The sequence below is a fragment of the Montipora capricornis genome, chromosome 2 (assembly GCF_036669925.1).
Source record: "Montipora capricornis isolate CH-2021 chromosome 2, ASM3666992v2, whole genome shotgun sequence".
NCBI classification, from domain to species: Eukaryota; Metazoa; Cnidaria; class Anthozoa; order Scleractinia; family Acroporidae; genus Montipora; species Montipora capricornis.
Genome location: NC_090884.1, coordinates 21,837,564 through 21,854,891, shown reverse-complemented (window position 1 = coordinate 21,854,891; position 17,328 = coordinate 21,837,564). Strand labels below are relative to the sequence as shown.

At 38.3% G+C, this 17,328-nt stretch overlaps 1 protein-coding gene across 1 annotated transcript in view; it reads left to right on the top strand.

The window, feature by feature from the left end:
* Nucleotides 1-16,024, top strand: part of LOC138039081 (uncharacterized) — a 54,288-nt gene extending 38,264 nt beyond the window's left edge. Inside the window, exons 6-10 of the mRNA XM_068885253.1 lie at nt 770-915; nt 1,747-1,794; nt 9,365-9,470; nt 10,268-10,315; nt 12,316-16,024. Coding sequence (XP_068741354.1) covers nt 770-915; nt 1,747-1,794; nt 9,365-9,470; nt 10,268-10,315; nt 12,316-12,413 — 446 coding nt within the window. The 3' untranslated portion in view covers nt 12,414-16,024. The remainder of the gene's footprint in view (nt 1-769; nt 916-1,746; nt 1,795-9,364; nt 9,471-10,267; nt 10,316-12,315) is intronic.
* The last annotated feature ends 1,304 nt before the right edge of the window (nt 16,025-17,328 follow it).

Sequence of the window (17,328 nt, the reverse complement as noted above, 5' to 3'; positions counted from 1 at the left end):
TGCTTGGTTGCCCATTGAGAAACCCCTATGACTAAATGCAGGCCATGCTGAGATGCAATTGCATGACATTGGAGCTTCAGTGTCACATAGTTTCTAAGTGGGCGCCTGTGTGTTTTTTTCTCTTTGGAAGTCTGGGTTTACTGTAAGTTCTAGCATGTTCAAAATGGATTCTTCAATCTCCATCGCCAGCTACATGTGAATTTTCCTATCTGACAATTTTTTGTAAAAGCCACAGATATTCAGAAATGGAAAAATGCTCAACGGTGGCAAATTAATTGTTGTTGACTTACATGTAGTGACAGTACTATCAGACTTTGACAACAGAAAACCGTCAGGTGCGCAGAGCAATACATTTTCTAGTCTTGGTTAGGTTGTCCATTGTTTTTTTCTTTGGGCAACCAACCTCTTTATTTTACTACATGTAAAAACTACCATAAAGGCTCGTGTATAAACCGCACAATTTCAGAGTTTATTAACTTATTAATGTCGCTGCAAATACGCAACATAAGATTTTGTCAAGTTTATTGCTAACATCTGCGAACAAACGACCAACTTTTTTTACAAGAGTGCTTTTTTGGACTTCTTATTTTTTCCAAAATCATGCTCGAAAGTTGTGGGCACGGCTTATACACAAGTGCGGCTTATACACAAGTCTTTACGATAGTTTTCCAGTAAACTTTCTGGTCGTGTCAGACAACCAGGTGACTGCTAATTTTGAGCACTGTCCCAAGGTACGAGTAACAAGACATCTCCTCCTTCCTTCTTTAAGACCTTGACAATGAAGTACAAATGGGAGCTCAGAGCTTGGATGACATTTTGAGTCCAAGGAATGATCACAACATGCCACAACAGTGTGTTCCACCCTCATCAACATCATCATTCTCAAGTGTCACAACTATCATTGACTCAAATGGGGTGAGTAAAATATTTTGATAAAGGTTTGAGGGGTATTTTTAGGTCTGGCCGCCAAGAACAAGTAAGAGTTCAGACTGACGAGACAAAGTTGTGTAGTGAAAGTTTAAATTGAGTTGTTTATTATAAGGAAGTTGAGAGCACACAGAATTAAAGATGGAACTTGACCAAAACTATCCTCACAAACAGTAATATCTATGGTTACGTAATTATGCGGAGTAAATACACTGTGACAGTAGGTGATAATGTAATCAATTATATTGGGGTGTTTTTTTTTTTTAATTTAATAAGGACTTTGAACACCTTTTTACTGGTGCAAGTGCTTACACTATATAAATGTCTTCTGTCTTGTCTATCATACACTAACTAGTCTTTTTAAAAGACATAACACAAACATGCAACAGTCCAGTTTCAAGTCACATGTACCTTTAGTTATTAGCTTATTATAGCCATGGATTTTATTATTTTTCAAGCAAGGAGTCTTTCAATATTGCAGAGTTTGCTCCATTACAGTGTTACAATGATTCTTAAGTCATGTACATACATTGTATACATGATTGTATATTTGTTTACAGATGACCTTAAACAATGGAAAATAGATCAAACTACAAAGCTTACTAAGAGTTTGTACCACAACATATCAGTATGAACAACAAATTGTCCATCTTATCACTTGCAAGTCCAAACTGCTACAGTATCTACATGTAATTATGCAATTTTGTATGAGGGGTACATGTAGCTACACATACATGTATCTGTGCAATGCTGTAAATTAGGGTTGGTCATGCATTGAATTTGTGGATAAAATTATGAAGTCAATGTTTTTGGTAACAGGTCACTGAACAAAGGACCACAAGAAAAAAATCTAATGGGAGAGAAGAGGTATTTAAAACTTTCTATGTCATTTTTTTGTTGCTATCACTAAAAAAAGGTAAATAAATCATATTCTGTATCCACTACCCAGTTTTCGCCTCTTGGCTGCATACACATGTAGTTTATCCCAGCTTAGCTTCATGCAACTTGAATTCAAATTAACAACTATTGACTAGGTCCCAGCTGGCTTGGCAGCTCAGTTGGTAGAGCATGTGTAGCACAATTCCACATTCAAGGGGTCATATCCCATTCTAGTTTTATTCTAGTTTGCAGGCTTGCTTCCAACTGCTGTTGCTCATCTACCGGCAACTGCCATGATATACTAATCTTTCCAACTTATTATTATTTATTATTATTGTTACTATTTCCATTTTGCAATTCACAGAATTAAATGTCATAATTATTGTTCTGAAGACAATTTTCATTCACAACTTTAATGGGATCACTACAATGCAGGTCATAAGTCCATGGGAAACTTGCCAAATAATTACTGAAACAAAGCCTATTAAACTTAACACTCATTTAACTAAACGCTCCATGAGCGTACACTGGGTTACCTGTGGTATGTGTTACTCAAAAGCAGAAGGGACTGGGTTGGGTGGTATTGAACTGCAGCGTTCCAGGCAATTTTTTCAAGTCGGGGATCATTAAGACAATTGAAGGGGTAACCCACAAGTCGTACCAGCAGAGGCCCTTTTGCTCACATGTTCATACGACGAAACCTGGCTACCGGTCTATTAATCATTTGTCAGAAAGAGGAAATTCCTGTCATCTTTAGAAAAATAGGCACGCCTTGCTTACGTGTGGGAATGCAGGAAGACAGCGCTTTATTCCATTTAGTTCAACTGAGCTACGTTTTGTCTTCAACGAGATTCAAGTTGTCTTTGGGTAATATGTACATGTAGCTCTAACAGTACACGATATTGTTTGGTATTCTATGTCATGGTAGTGCCATGGTAGAAGTCTTAGGTAAATAGCCCCCTGAGAACACATGAGGTTACTAGCAATGTACTAAACCCAGAAAGATTGAAGAAAATAAAAGGGAATTGAGAAACATTGGCTTCTTGGTTGACATGTTGATCATTTTCAAGTTCCCTCACAACTTCTTTTCACCACAAGTTTAAGCGTGCACTCTGAGCGTCTGACAGGTTTGTAATACAAGAGTTCACTGAAGTTAACTCTGGCCAGCGGGGTTAGTATCTGGATGGGTGACCTAAAAAATATACCAATTTGCAACAAAAGCATAGGACCGAAAATTCTATTGTAACGCTCAAAAATGCGAACTAAGCAAGGTACAGATTTTGTTAGCTTGCTTTATGCAAAACAATTATTGATGCAAAAGTAAATGAATATTGCTACACAGTTTTTAGGAAGAGCAGAAGGAAGTTTTCAGGACGGTCGATCGAGAATAAAATATTTTGCCATCACCAACAAAATTCGCGACATGAAAACAACATTAATTTTGAACCTTGAATATAAAAAGTTACCATCAGCGAAAAACATTTTGGGAGATTTTTTGATACGTTTAATTTTGTTATTGTACTTTTGGCTGCACAAGTAAATCGCAAAATCGAAAGTGACATCGAATTCAGCGGGCGCTGTGATCAAGTTACCGCGGCGTGTTTAGTCGCGAAAAAGTGAAGCATCTGTGTCAAATGATGGCAAGATACCGGGTTTTTGTTTTTGTTAGTTTTCTTTTTTTTCAAGTGGTATAAAGTTTGACAAGAAATGTGCAAATTCAGCACAAAGATCACAATAGCCCAACTCATGAGGTTGACCATCGTTTCTGCAAAGGCAAAAATTTATTCTCCAAGACGAGGTTATTTGTCACCAGGTAAATCCATCGTTTTGGAAATAGCAGCTACTTTATTATTCATCAGCGTCACAATTTTTTGCTGACTTTGGGGCTCATTTTGTTGAAACTCAAGCACGCTTCCAACAGGCCTGTTTATTTTCGTGACTTCTGCACCGCTGTTTACAGAGCACTACCACAAAAATCCACCCGTATCACATTTCAACCCACGTATACAAATTTGTTAAGGACGTTCGCGCCCAAAATGTTCCCACGTACAGAATTTTTTAAATTTGCCACGCAGAAAGGTAATGATCTACTTTTGCCAAAAAGATGAAAAAAAAAGGGGGGTCACCGTGCTCGTTTTCGAAATCATGAGGTACACTTTTAGAAGATTGCGTTATTTTAAGACGACCTTAGCTTACAACTGTCAGCAATAAAAAAGCTACATTAGTGAAATTTAGATCAGGTAAACGTACTCAATTCAACATAACTAATATAACTAAATAAACTTTTGCAGCTGATGTCTTTTTCTGTGGTGAAATATACCTTGAAAAACGATACATATTAGTCTAAGAAAGAAAACTTCGGTCGCGCGAGAGCATAAAAGACGAAATATTTGTAACGTTTATTGCACACACTAAGAAAGGACTGAAGATGTGGTTTCCACTTCATAAGTCCTCTTCTTGTTAGTCTAATCTGATGCCAGGCCAAAACGTTGTTTCGCTTTACGTTTGCACCAAAAAGTACCGTAAAAGCCAGGGGTTAAAAGAAAAAGACAAGAAAAAAAAACATAGTTTTATATATAACTCTGAATCAAATTCTCATCGAAAGATTAATGACAATCTATCGTAAAAACACGAAAATTTCTGCAGTCTCTGACTTTTATGATGTTTTGTCAAAAGAAAGAACATGATCACGTGCTAGGTAACCATAAAGGTGCACATGATCACCTTGTGTCAACTGAACGAGCTAAGGGAAAGAATGTTAATCGTTCGTCGTTTTCAGAGTAAAACAACGTAAAACTTCCGTCTTTGGTTTTTTAATTTTGTTGTAATATTTGACTGAATATTTAACTGAGTATTTACAGTTCATCTGTCGGGTCGGGAAGCCTTCTTTAAAAAACGTATCTATTTTGACTTCAGGGTGAACCATTTACACAATCGCCAGGTTGCCGAGCGGCCACGTAATTGAAAATCTGAACATCTACGATATAAAAAAACATACTTGCAAATTATCGCAAATCACAATGCTGACAAGCACAAAAGCAGAGGAAATGGTCAATAAATATGAAGTTTCCTTCCCAAATAAACTTCATTTTACACTAAAATGACGAAATCATTTGTCAGAGAAATAAAATTCCTGTCTCCTCGCGTATCACATTTCAACGCACATATGCAAATTTGTTAACTCATTTTCACCGTGTCCCGATTTTTCTTATTAACAAAAATATTATTTCTCGTCAAGCGTTGCATCTTTTATGTTCAAATAACCACTAAAAATAAAGATTTTTTTAACGATCTATCCGTAGATATTTTTTCACAATTTAATATTCTCTGTCAAAATTTGCATAACAATCAAAACGCAAAAATAGCAACGCACGCAACAAATTTTGTCGCATTTGCCTCTTCGTCGAATTCTCATCCTTAACACAGGAATTTTTAGTTATTTTGAAAATCTTTCTCTTTTCGTTAGCAATTACCCTTCAAATTTTAGGGAAATCGACCGGTCCGCGAATATTTTGAGTTTTTTTCAATGGGATGTTTTGCATAAGCGGGCAAGTTCGGGCGATCAAGTTGTGCGTGTGACTCGTTATAAATATTTTTTCACAAAATGTTCCCGAATCGTCAAGTATCACCACAGAAGACAAGAACATCATTGTAAAAGCTTATTCTACACAAAAAGTAGGTTCTGGAGGTAATTTTGAGAGTGGAAATCAAGTTAAATAAATACAAACTCACGAGGCATGGAAAGACGCTAACCTCATTTTGCCCCGAAAATGCTTTACTATTGCCATAAAAACTATCCAGTTAAGCTCGCATATTACAAAACATGATAAATTCATAAGGGCCACCTTTTCCAGCGAAATATTTTTTGAAACAAACAACATATTTGCTATAAGAGGCAAAAACCCCTTCCTATTTCATTATGTGCGTGAAGACGAGAAACTCAATCGTGTCAAATTACCAAACTAAATTTCAGGATCAAAACCGTTTCCATTTAGAACCTTTTCCTTGAATAATGAAGCATAAAATAGACGACAAGCTTTCTTTCAAATAATTCTTGGCTGTCACATTTCCTATTATTTTTTTTTACCTGAAGACTATTCAGAGTTGAGTACAAATAACTGCAAATTTCCAGACAACTGAGATGCGACTTCAGAAAACAATGTGATGCATTCAAGGCGTTCGATTCCTTTTAAACCCTTACGGAATTTGCCATTTGGTTTCAGTCTTTGTTATAACACCACAGTTTGACAAACAACATTGGAAACAAATCTCATCTGATGATATCCGACGGCTAAAGATGCAGTTGTTATCGAAGACCATTACTCGTCGGTTTGAAGATTCCAGATATGATTTTTCACCGCCTGGCCTTTTTATCCAATTGACTTTCCATTAGTGAGCTCCATAAGGGTATCTTTTTTTTAAAGATCCACTAAAACGCTATTCGCGTTATAATGACTTTCGACGCCATTGCAGGTAAAGTTAAATGTCCTACTGTGACCACTGGATAAAATGTATGCATTAGTAAGTACCCCCTCAAATTTACCAAACATAAGTGCAGAATACTCTACACACCATGACACTGCTTAGCAGGGGAGGGACAGGAAAGACTTTGCATGACACGAAAAAAAATGAAAAAACGGAAAAATGAACGCAGATTCCGACTGAGTTTGGAAACCCAGTAAAAAAACCGAGAAATATTACACATTTTCCGACTAGGATTGCCACCCAGTAATTATTTCTATTCCTTTAAAACTGAATCTTTCACTCTTAATGATGAGTTATCCCCCCAAACAATGTTGAAACCCGTACGAAAATTTGTGGCCTGACTGAGTGAGAGTCGGGCCCGATTCGGGCCATAAAGCTGTTTTTAAGGCAAGAACTGAGCGAGACAAAGCGAGACAACCATTTTGTCGCGCTTGTGCGACTGAGCCAGACATTAGTCTGGTTTGATTATCGCCGATAGTGTGGCGTGAGTGAGCGAGAAAAAGTGAAAACCCAGTTTATTTATTTACGCTGCTGTTACAAGACATTTGTCACGCTGTATTATCGGTGAAACTCAGGCTGCTCACTTGTTATTCGATACATATTAAGTGATCCCCACTTGTTATTCGATAAGAAAAGATTCGTAGAAATCGATCAGGGAGTACTCTGGCCGTCGTTCTAATGTATTATATTATTTTCTGCATTTCTGTACGTGTAGTCTGTCCCCGTGGGTAAAAGGTGAGCAAACCCTTTTTTATCGCGCTGAATTTTGAGCTAAAATACGTATATGGCTGGATATTTTTTCCAAGTGATACATTTAGCGTGATACCCACCGTATCCGGAGAGGTAAGTTCAAATACAATGTAGCTTAGCACATTCAGGAGAAGCAATCTATCTACCTCAAGACAGCATTATCCTGCTTGCCCAAAACAGAGGATGATAATTAAATATATATTTTTAATGATAGGAAGTGCTTGTCGCTGGACGGAAAACCTTTAAGAGGGCAGAGCAATGTTTGAGTTTTGGCTAACCGATAATTAAATATTTGTAACCGCTTTTGACACGCGTTTCAGATGCAGAGCTTTTTCTTCCCATTTAGGACACTAACCAACCAGATTAAAATAGCATTTATTTGCTCTAATTAATATTGTCGGACACACTTTTCTCTTTTATGAAATAGATTTTAATGTATGAAGATTTAAAATAAATGAGAAACTAACGAACACCTTGCTATTCGATCACAGATCACTCTGTGGAAACCTGGCTACTAACATGCCTACCTTATTATGGACACTTTGAATGACTTCAGTCGCATTTTGCTCTATGCTAAAAGCTGGTACATTCTTTTTATTTAAGTTACCTTAAACTGAAACATGTTTCCGTCTTACATGATTGTCCACGCAATGATGACAAGAGTCATGTTTACTGCAGTTGGTCTCGGTCGATAATCGTTCGCTTACTTATTGGCACAGAAACTAAAGGTAGGATCTTTCGAATAAGGATAAACTCAGTCTGTTAACCCTTTGGTTGTAACCACTAAAAATGTGATACAAGAATTATTTTGTCGATACACATTTGTTACAGGTATTCTGCTTCCAGTATCAAAACAAGTCCACAATGTCGCCGTAAGTCACGCAAACAAAAAGCAGTGGTACTGACTATGGGCGTGGGGGGAGTGTCGGGGGATTTTCTAGTGTATAATTTATAATGGAACTAGTAAAGTAGGCATACCTAGTTTCAATTATGGCCTGTTTTGTTTCTGTTTATACTGATTTCAATGTTTCTTATAAATAATGCGTCAAAGTACCAGGATAGCACGATGTACCCTCACCCCCTGACAGATGATACTTCATATCCTCATTGTAATAAGCTGAGAAATAAGCTTATGAGTGAGACTAATACAGAAAAAATTACAGAAAATCACTTGTCTTACATGTAAAAATATTCAGTCACTTATCAGGCATCATAATAAAATTGACCATCTACGGGCATCCGTTTACTGTTTGCGTGACTTACGGCTAAATTGTGGACTTGTTTTGAAACCCGCAGATGTGTACTGACAGAAAAATGTGTGTATCACATTTTTAGTGGCTACAACCAAGACATGGACTCTTGCTATAACCAAAGGGTTAACAGACTGAGTTTCTGGTTATCCGAAAGACCCTATCTTTAGTTTCCGTGCCAATAAATGCCACTTTTTTTTCTGTCGCGCAACATTCAAGCTTATCATGGCGTTGTGTCTGTTTGAAGTAGCGGTAAGTTTTCCCGGGTTTCTTTCCCGTAATTACCACTATTAACAAAGGGTCTTAGTTTTCATACTACGAAAACTAAGAACGGGGTCGTAGTTTTCGTACTACGAAAGCTAAGACCAGGTCTTAGGTCTTAGTTTTCGTAACACCCGAAATTATAAGCCATAAACTAACGTCACGCCCATAAAAATGTATCGTTCATTAGCGTGATTTTTTGGTTTTTTATGACCTGAATCTCGCCCATTTATCGCTTAGAATATCGTCCAAATGTCAGAGTAGTACAAATGTTCCGCTCCATTCTCGCTCATTTATCGTTCAATTCTTATCGCTCCTGTCAGGCTGATTATTGCCACGCTCAGTACCGAATCTCGCCCGCGTCTCGCCCAGAATTTTCGTACGGGAAGATGTCGAGCCTTCCATACACTTGTCTTGCTTTCTCAAACGATTTAAATGCAACAGTGTATAAAGGGCGGAGGGGGAAATAGCTTGGAAAGGTGTTAGGTGTCCCAACACTTATGACCTTAGAACTTGCAATAAAGTCCAGCCACCAGCTGGCTTAATAGCTCATTTGGTTGAGTACGTGCCGGCCAGTGAGTGCATAAATGTCATGGTCTTGGGTTTAAATCATGTGCAAGCCTGGTTTTTTTTTTTTTCCGGCTTGCATGCAACTGCACAAGTTGCTTTTCTATCTGTCATTTCAGTGGAATTACTGTAAGATTACTACAGTTAAATCTGGCAAAACAATGTTTGTATTGATTCAGGTTACAGAATATTTTTTTTAAACCATCTCATCCAGTGTTTTAGAAAGTGCTTTCCCCTTTTTTCAGGTAACAGTAACACGCAAAATTGGTGATCAAACGCACACCATCACTCATAGGAAAGATGGAAGTGGAAATGAAGAGAGACATGAGGATCTTGTGAACATTGATGATGGTAAGTACATGTATATGCAGTTAACGTTTATTATTAAACGTCCTTTTTGCATTGATGTGTTGTAACTGTTGGACAGATGACAGCACATCCTTTCAGGTTTTGCTCATGCAATTAAAGTGTGGCCAGAAACCCATAAGGGTTGAAACGTGCAACGGCCCCTTGTGTGCTGGGAAACAAGCTTCTGAATATTCTGTTTGCTAAGTACCATATTTGGAACAACAAGAGCGAGGGGTTTCCAAATATGGTACTTAGCACTGAAACGTTCAACCAATCAGTTCGCACTGAATATTCGGAAGCTGTGAACGCGCGTTACACGTTTCAACCCTTATGGGTTTCTGGTGTGGCGTAATAATGAGGGTAAGGTGAATTTTGTACTTATGTCCAGTGGAAGAAAACTAAATTAGTTGCTTGGCCTTAAAATTAGGAATATTTGTGATTTCAATTAATTAACATGTCAATATTCAATACATTTTAAAAACTTTGGATCTCATACTGTACACTCATTTTTGTCTTTCTTTTAATTTTCCATCAGTACAAAAAATGTAACCTCAATACGATTTAACCAGGAAATGATTCAATCACAGGAAAACTTTCTGGGGAGCTCATCACAATGTGTCAGATGTAAGGAAAATATACAGAGGGAGTTTTGGGGATTCTCTGTCAGCCATGTATAAGCGAGCTAAATTTCTGTCCAGAGATCAAAATATGCTTTTGAGTTATCGATGTATCACTTAGTTCAACACGATGAACGTCCATCAAAGACACACTGATTGTGTTTTCTGGTTCCTTGTTGTTAGATGGCCTTGCAGACTTCAATACAAAATGGGACCATTCCAAACAGACAGGTACAGTGTACAACACTAGTTTTAGTATATTAAGCCTTCTTTTTATAAAATAAACAATGTTGTAAGGAAATTCATGGTAATTTAATTTATCATTACTCTTCGGACTGGGTTGTAGCCCATTTCGTTTTTTTCTCAGTAGGTCATGCACTTTTGTTTCGCGGGTGCCCACTCTTTACCACGGTGTCGTGTGTGGAGTATGCTTAAATATAAAATACATCGGGAATCAGCAAGAATAAATGGGAATCATAAAACATTGGAATGACTTACCAAATCATCTTTTTAATGAAGGACATAATATAAACAATTTTAAAAAGAATTTAAAGAAGCATATGGACATTTATTAGCATTTAATTAATTATGAATTAACTAGTCTTAAATTCATACTAGCTTTTAAGGACGGTGCCTACAAATTCAAAGGTATTATTAGATTTCTTACATCACATTTTCCTCCAAATTACCGTTACCATGGGAACGATATAAGGCATTTCTAGTGAACGGGGCGCTTCCAACGATATTCAACCCACAAGAGGTTCCAACTGAACGAGAAAAACGAATTATTTCCGGAAGAGGAAAAATAAATTTAAGGGATGAAAGCGATCTGAAGTTTGCTACGAAAAGTCCCCGTGTAAGGACTCTTCCGTGTTGGTAAAAAAGTCTGTTTCTGTTTCCTGCCAAACGGACGTTGATCAACTAGAAATGGAGGAGCTTGTTAAAACTGTAGCCAGATTGTAAAACGGAAAGTCAACAACAAGGCAGCCGTGAAACGCCGTGACGAGTCCGTGAAATTTTATACAGAACTTCCAACTTTAACTTGTTTGATGACAATAATCAATATGCTGAAACCTTTGGCTGAGGAACTGAAGTACAGGTACAGTAATGAAGGAAACAAAGTCAACCCTCTGTCAAAAAGAGTGGTGCTGAAATGCTAAGAACATATGTGTAGGTTCGCGGTAGACTGAAACTCCTTGTCAGCTTGCCGGCAAAAGGTGCTCCATTTCTTTCGAAGCTTTTTCTCGCTCGGAAAATCGAAAAAGTTGAGGTCTGGTCGCTTTTTGGAATTGTTTTTGCACACGGAAATGGCACAATACCTCATTTTCGCCTGTTTTGCTTTCAAAGTAAGCGCCTTTTTCGTGTCTTTATTTCCCTGAGCCTCGTCCTGATGCTCTAAAATAGTTACCAGGCTTTCACGTACAAACAATTCGAAACTTGGCTATTGCGCGTGTGGCTTACGCGCGCGCTCTCAGTTGAAAACCCTTTCGATCCTCAATGTAACGTATGAACGTGTTTCTGTCGACCTGAGTTGTGATATATTTTCGTAATGAGTAATTTACATTTATTCCTTTTCGATTCGTTAACGTGCGTCAGTGACTTCCAGTTTCACTTTGTCATTGATTCCAATTTTTGTGGTAAGTGATTGTTTCGCCCACACTCGTTAAGTCGTTACACCAACATGCAACAAACGTTTTGACTATCGGCAAAAGATTAATTTGACTGAATTAAGGCTTAATACGGACTTCGTGCATTCGACTCGCTGTGCGTCTCAGTCAAAGGTATCCACGATTACATGACTTCCAACGCGACTATTTTAGGAAAATTTGCTTTTATGAAAGGAGTTGACAAAGGCATACCATGGTGCCAGAGGTTTCTCTTGAGCCGCAACTCGTGTTTGTAGCTGAGCAGCTCCCTCGCGGCTCAAGTAAAACCTCTGGGACCACGGTAACAAAGGTCAATTAGCCACTGTAAGAGTGACTCGATCCTTCCTGAGTCAGAGAAACGAAGTTGAGACAAGACGATTAGACCTTTCGTCAGTTCCCGAGCGAAAAAAGTTGCACAATCTTCTCTTCTTCAAACTCGTTCGATTTCTCGCAGAAATCCTTCCCGTGTCATTGAAACGACTTTACGTGTGTTGGCGAATCAACTTCAGTGTGGGCGAAACGACCGACATTCTTTTTTACGAATACTTTATTTCCATTTATGCCACGTTTCGTTCTTCTCTTCAGGAAAAAGCCCACATTTGTCAGATGACAGTGCTTCTGGACACACACTATTGTCCACCATTTATGACTCTGTCCTGGAACAGTTCTTTCCAAGGAGATGAAATCAGATATGAGCAAGGGAATCTAATTATGCAAAAAAGCAGATGTTCCCCTGTTTGTGACTCAGGGTTCGTTTATAAAGCCAGCGTCAATCATAATATTGCTGTATAAAGTGTAATGGGGGAAAAAGACCTTTGCATCACACAAAGTTAAGATTTGGAGAACAGACAGTTGTGTGGGGAAAAGATTCCTTGTTTGTTAGTTTGTTTTTTAAGGAAAGACGTGACACGGTTACCATAAGGTGTCTCTCTGGGAGCCAGTGTTAAGCTGCTGCTAGCTTTGGAGTAAAGGAAAGCAGTCAGAGTGTTGCTGTGGACAACTTTGACATTTAATTTTGATTATTATTTATACCCTGTAGAGAAAAGATAGCCGTCGCAACAGACAGAATTTTTTTCTACAACGATATTGGACAGACACTATGAGGGAAATTTTTCTTGGAAGTTCGGAGGCCTGCAAAGTCTTAAGGACGTTCGCGCCAAAATCTTCCTACGGTGAGATTTTCTTCATTTCTCGCCTAGAGTTAGGTCATAAAGTACTTACTCCAAAAATGAAAAAAAAAATGGGGGTCACCGACTTTGTTTCGGAGAAAATGGCAGTGGAAAAATGCCTTAATTTCGAGAAATCGGTCATAATAGCGAGATGTAGGCTCATCTGCTCATCCATCGAAAATCATAAAAATAAACTGTTGGAGTGAAAGTTTCCGCGCATAGGTTTTTAGGAGTGAGATTTTTAGATAATTGTATGCCGCTAGGGATGTGGTAAACAGTAGAGTTCATCCTCGACGAGCGTTTTCGTAAGCTCTATCCGTTGCAACCACTACCGGAATTCGATGGCACGAGGAAAGAAAATGTTAAAAAAAGATAACTTCTTACGGTGAGAATTTTTTCATTTCATCATATTTTGTAGATAGTAAGTAAAGTAAGTGATTCATGATTAAAAAAATGGGGGTCACCGATGATCTGAACGAGTAAAATCGATGTGATTTTGCAAAGCTCTTGGAAAAGTTCGTTTGTCACGCTTTTGCGTGACCTGTCGGGCAAGGACTGGAACCCAAGAGAGGATCGATCGTTGAAGAGGTGAAAGGTTTTTATCGAAAAAAAAACCTTTCTCGAGCATAGCAACGAAGTTTTAAGCTGGGGTCATCTTCATTTGGTTGGTGTTTTGTAAAATATCTCTCCATTGCTGTCATGCTCATCCTCTGGAGTGTGTTGTCTGTGAAATTTAATCGCAGGTTGTTTACACGCAGGTCCGCATTATTCAAGCGGACGAGGACGAAAATACTCCTCAATTTTCACGAAAGTAAAGAACAAGAACTTTAAAAACATGCGTTCACTTTGAACTTAAGTTCGTAGGGTAATAAAAACATTAAAAAGAAATAGCCCCATTAAATTTACGCACTGGTTCGTCCTCGAGTTTTCCAAACTTTCAGCAACTAGTCTACTTGATCAATTACCTTTTCTAGAGCTTTTCCATCCTCCCTCTCACTTCTCTTTGAAGTTTCATGATGATTCGGAAATAAATGTGCCATTCTTTTGCCGGCCTGGAATTTTTTCATCGGCGTTTTTGTCGCCAGGTTATTTTAACTGATGCTTGAAAAATTTGTATGAAAGTCAAGTAGACTAGTGCACGACTGATAAAACCTCGCGAATATCAGTCGTGCAGTATTCTACTTGACTTTCATAAATATTTTAAATCAATTTTGATTGATCACGATCTTCTCTGATCCAACGCTGTGCAAGACTTATCGTCCACGCTTTTTCCAAATGGTTTTAAAACCTCAACTTCACTAATGCTCGAAGTAATTCGTGACATATTACAGTCGCGTTACCTGCGCAGTAACGTTGCGCATAAACAATTCGCGCGAACGTCCTTAAATGCATAATTACCAGATGACACCTTATATGCTCCGCCTGAAAAAACTCAATTTAGAGTCGAGAATTCTCGTTTTCAAATGAAATATGCTGCAAATTTATCGAAGAAAGATATTAAACTTGAGAGACCGTAAGGTAAAGCAGAAGAGTTGCAATTGTATCACCCTTATCCTGGGAGAACCAGGGCCAGTCAGTCGGGACGGGACGAGAAAATCACGGGCAAAATTGAGACTGCCTTCAGTTTCCATTTTAGGCCAGTCCCGACTTTGATTTTCTCATCCCGTCCCGACTGACTGTTGAACATGTTGAAACGAACTTGTTTAAACGTGTTTTGTTGGCAAAACTTTCGTACAGGGTTCAGTTTGTTTTGTGGGCTGCAAGGGATGTTTTCAGACTTCACAGGGTGGGGCTTAAGCTCGGCCATGACTCTCAAAGAGCCTCTTTGAAAATACAATGGTTTGTAAGCAGGTTTGCTATAGTGGAAGCAACGTAGAAAAGAAAGGACCTGGCCTCGGTTGTTCAAAAGGTGAATAATGCTATCCACCAGGTAAATCACTATCCAGCGGATAAACACTAGCAAAACCAATTGAGTTATCCAGTGGATAGTGATTTATCATGAGTGGATAGCGCTATCCACCCTTCGAACAACTGGGGCCTGCTGTCAACATTTTAGTGTGTTCTTTTCTTCTTCCTACAAGTTCTCGTCTAAGAATTTGTTTGATCTGGCGTCTATTGGGTAAAAACAAGACGTTCTAGGATCGTAAGGATCATAGCCTGGAAATACTGTACTAAGCCGTGAATGGATGGTACTTCTAATAGTGCACATGAACCTTGGGGATGGCTTCTGCCATATTCATCTCTTGCATGAGAATCAAAAATCTTATAACTCCCATTATCAGTATGATAGATACTAACACCAATACATCCTATTGTCAGAATAAATGAAGAATAATTTTGTGACAAGAGTGATTCAAGTGCACTGTCTATAGGTATACTGTGCTGATATCCCTCAATTATTGAATCACTGTTATGTAGATTACCTGTGTAGCTTTCACTATAACTAGACCCTCCGTGAGGGTACACTGGGTTGCCTGTGGTACGTGCAGCGTTGCACGCATTTTTTTTCAAGTTGGGGGGGGGGGGGCGGGGGTCACTCAGAAGTCATACCAGAAGTCATACCACTCGATGTATAAAATCTTTCTTTCCTTACAAGGACCGTATTAATCGTTCACAACAATCCAGAGTTATTTACAGAGCAAATTGTTGGGATTGTAATGGTTTTTGCATCGGTAAAACTAAACGGCGGCTTCACGATAGAAAAACCGAACATTTTAAGGCCCTAGCTAAAAATGACAATACTTCAGCCATTGCTGACCACGTCAAGGCCACTGGACATAACATCAAGTGGGATCATTTTGATATTTTAGCGAAGGGCAAAACTGACTATCATTGTAAAATAAAAGAGACCTTCTTTATTCAAGAACTTGAGCCAGCTTTCAACGTCAACGTCGGAAGTGAAATGCTGATGCTTTATTAATCTTTTCTGTTTTTATTAATATTATAATTATTATTATTATATCTTTTACTGTTAAGTATTTGCTTAATCTAGGTTCCAGTCCCCTCATCCGCTTTGTTATATATAAATAGCTGTTTTAAATTTCAACGGTTACTTTTGAAAATGTATGTAGAGCACATACGAAACGTCAAGTCATAGTTAAAATGAACAAGTTCAATATGTTTATCACTGCTGTTTGTGTCTTATTTTTGATCATACCAGAAGTCATACCAGCAGAGGCCCTTTGGCTAACAGGTCCTCACACGTTCGTACGACGAAACAGATCCTTTTCTGAGGTTAAAAACCTGGCTACCGGCCTATTAATTAATCATTTGTCAGAAAGAAGAAATTCCTGTCCTCTTTAAAAAAAATTGACACGCATTGCTTACGTGTGGTAGTGAAGTAACACAGCGATTTATTCCATAATGTCAACTGAGCTGTGTGTTGTCTTCCTGGAGATTCAAGTTGTCCTTGCGTAATCTGTAGCTCTAACAGTGCACGATATTGTCTTGGTATTGTCTATCATTGTAGTGCCATGGTAGGAGTCTTCAGTAAATGGCCTGAGAAGACATGTGGTTACTAGCAAAGTACTGAGCCCAGAAAGATTGAAGAAAATAAATGGGAAGTGAAAAACATTGTCTTCTGGGATGACATGTTGACAGTTGTCTTTGCGTAATATGTAGGTCTAACATTACACGATATTGTTTTGGTATTGTCTATCATTGTAGCGCCATGGTAGAAGTCTTAGATAAATAGCCCCTTGAGAAGACATGTGGTTACTAGCAAAGTACTGAACCCAGAGAGATTGAAGAAAATAAAAGGGAATCGAGAAACATTGGCTTCTGGCCTGACATGTTGATCATGCAACCTCTTTCCACCACAAGTGTAAGCGTGCACTGACAGCATCTGACAGCTTTGTAAACAAAAGTTGAAAGCTGAGCGACCTAAAAAATATACCACTCAGTAACAGAAGCATAGGACCGAAAATTCTATTTTAATGCTATCAAATGCGAACCAAGCAAGATACAGATTTTGTTAGCTTGCTTTATGCAAAACAAATATTGAAGTAAAAGTAAATAAATATGGATACACAATTTTTAAGAAGAGCAGAAGGAAGTTTCAGGACGGTCGATCGAGCATAAAATATTTTGCCATCGGTAACAAAATCTACGACATGAAAACAACATTAATTTGAACCACGAATATAAAAAGTTACCATCAGCGGAAAACAGTTTGGGAGATTTTAGTTGTTTTGTTGTAATTGTACAAGTTTGGCTGCACCGAGTAAATCGCACATCGAATTCAGCGGGCGCAGTGATCAAGTTACCGCGGCATGTTTACTCGCGAAACAGTGAAGCATCTGTATCAAATGATGCCAAGCTACCGGGTTTTTGTTTTTGTTAGTTTTCTTTTTCTTTCGATTGTTATAAATTTTGACAAGAAATGTGCAAATTCAACAGAAAGATCACAATCGCCCAACTCTCAGAGGTT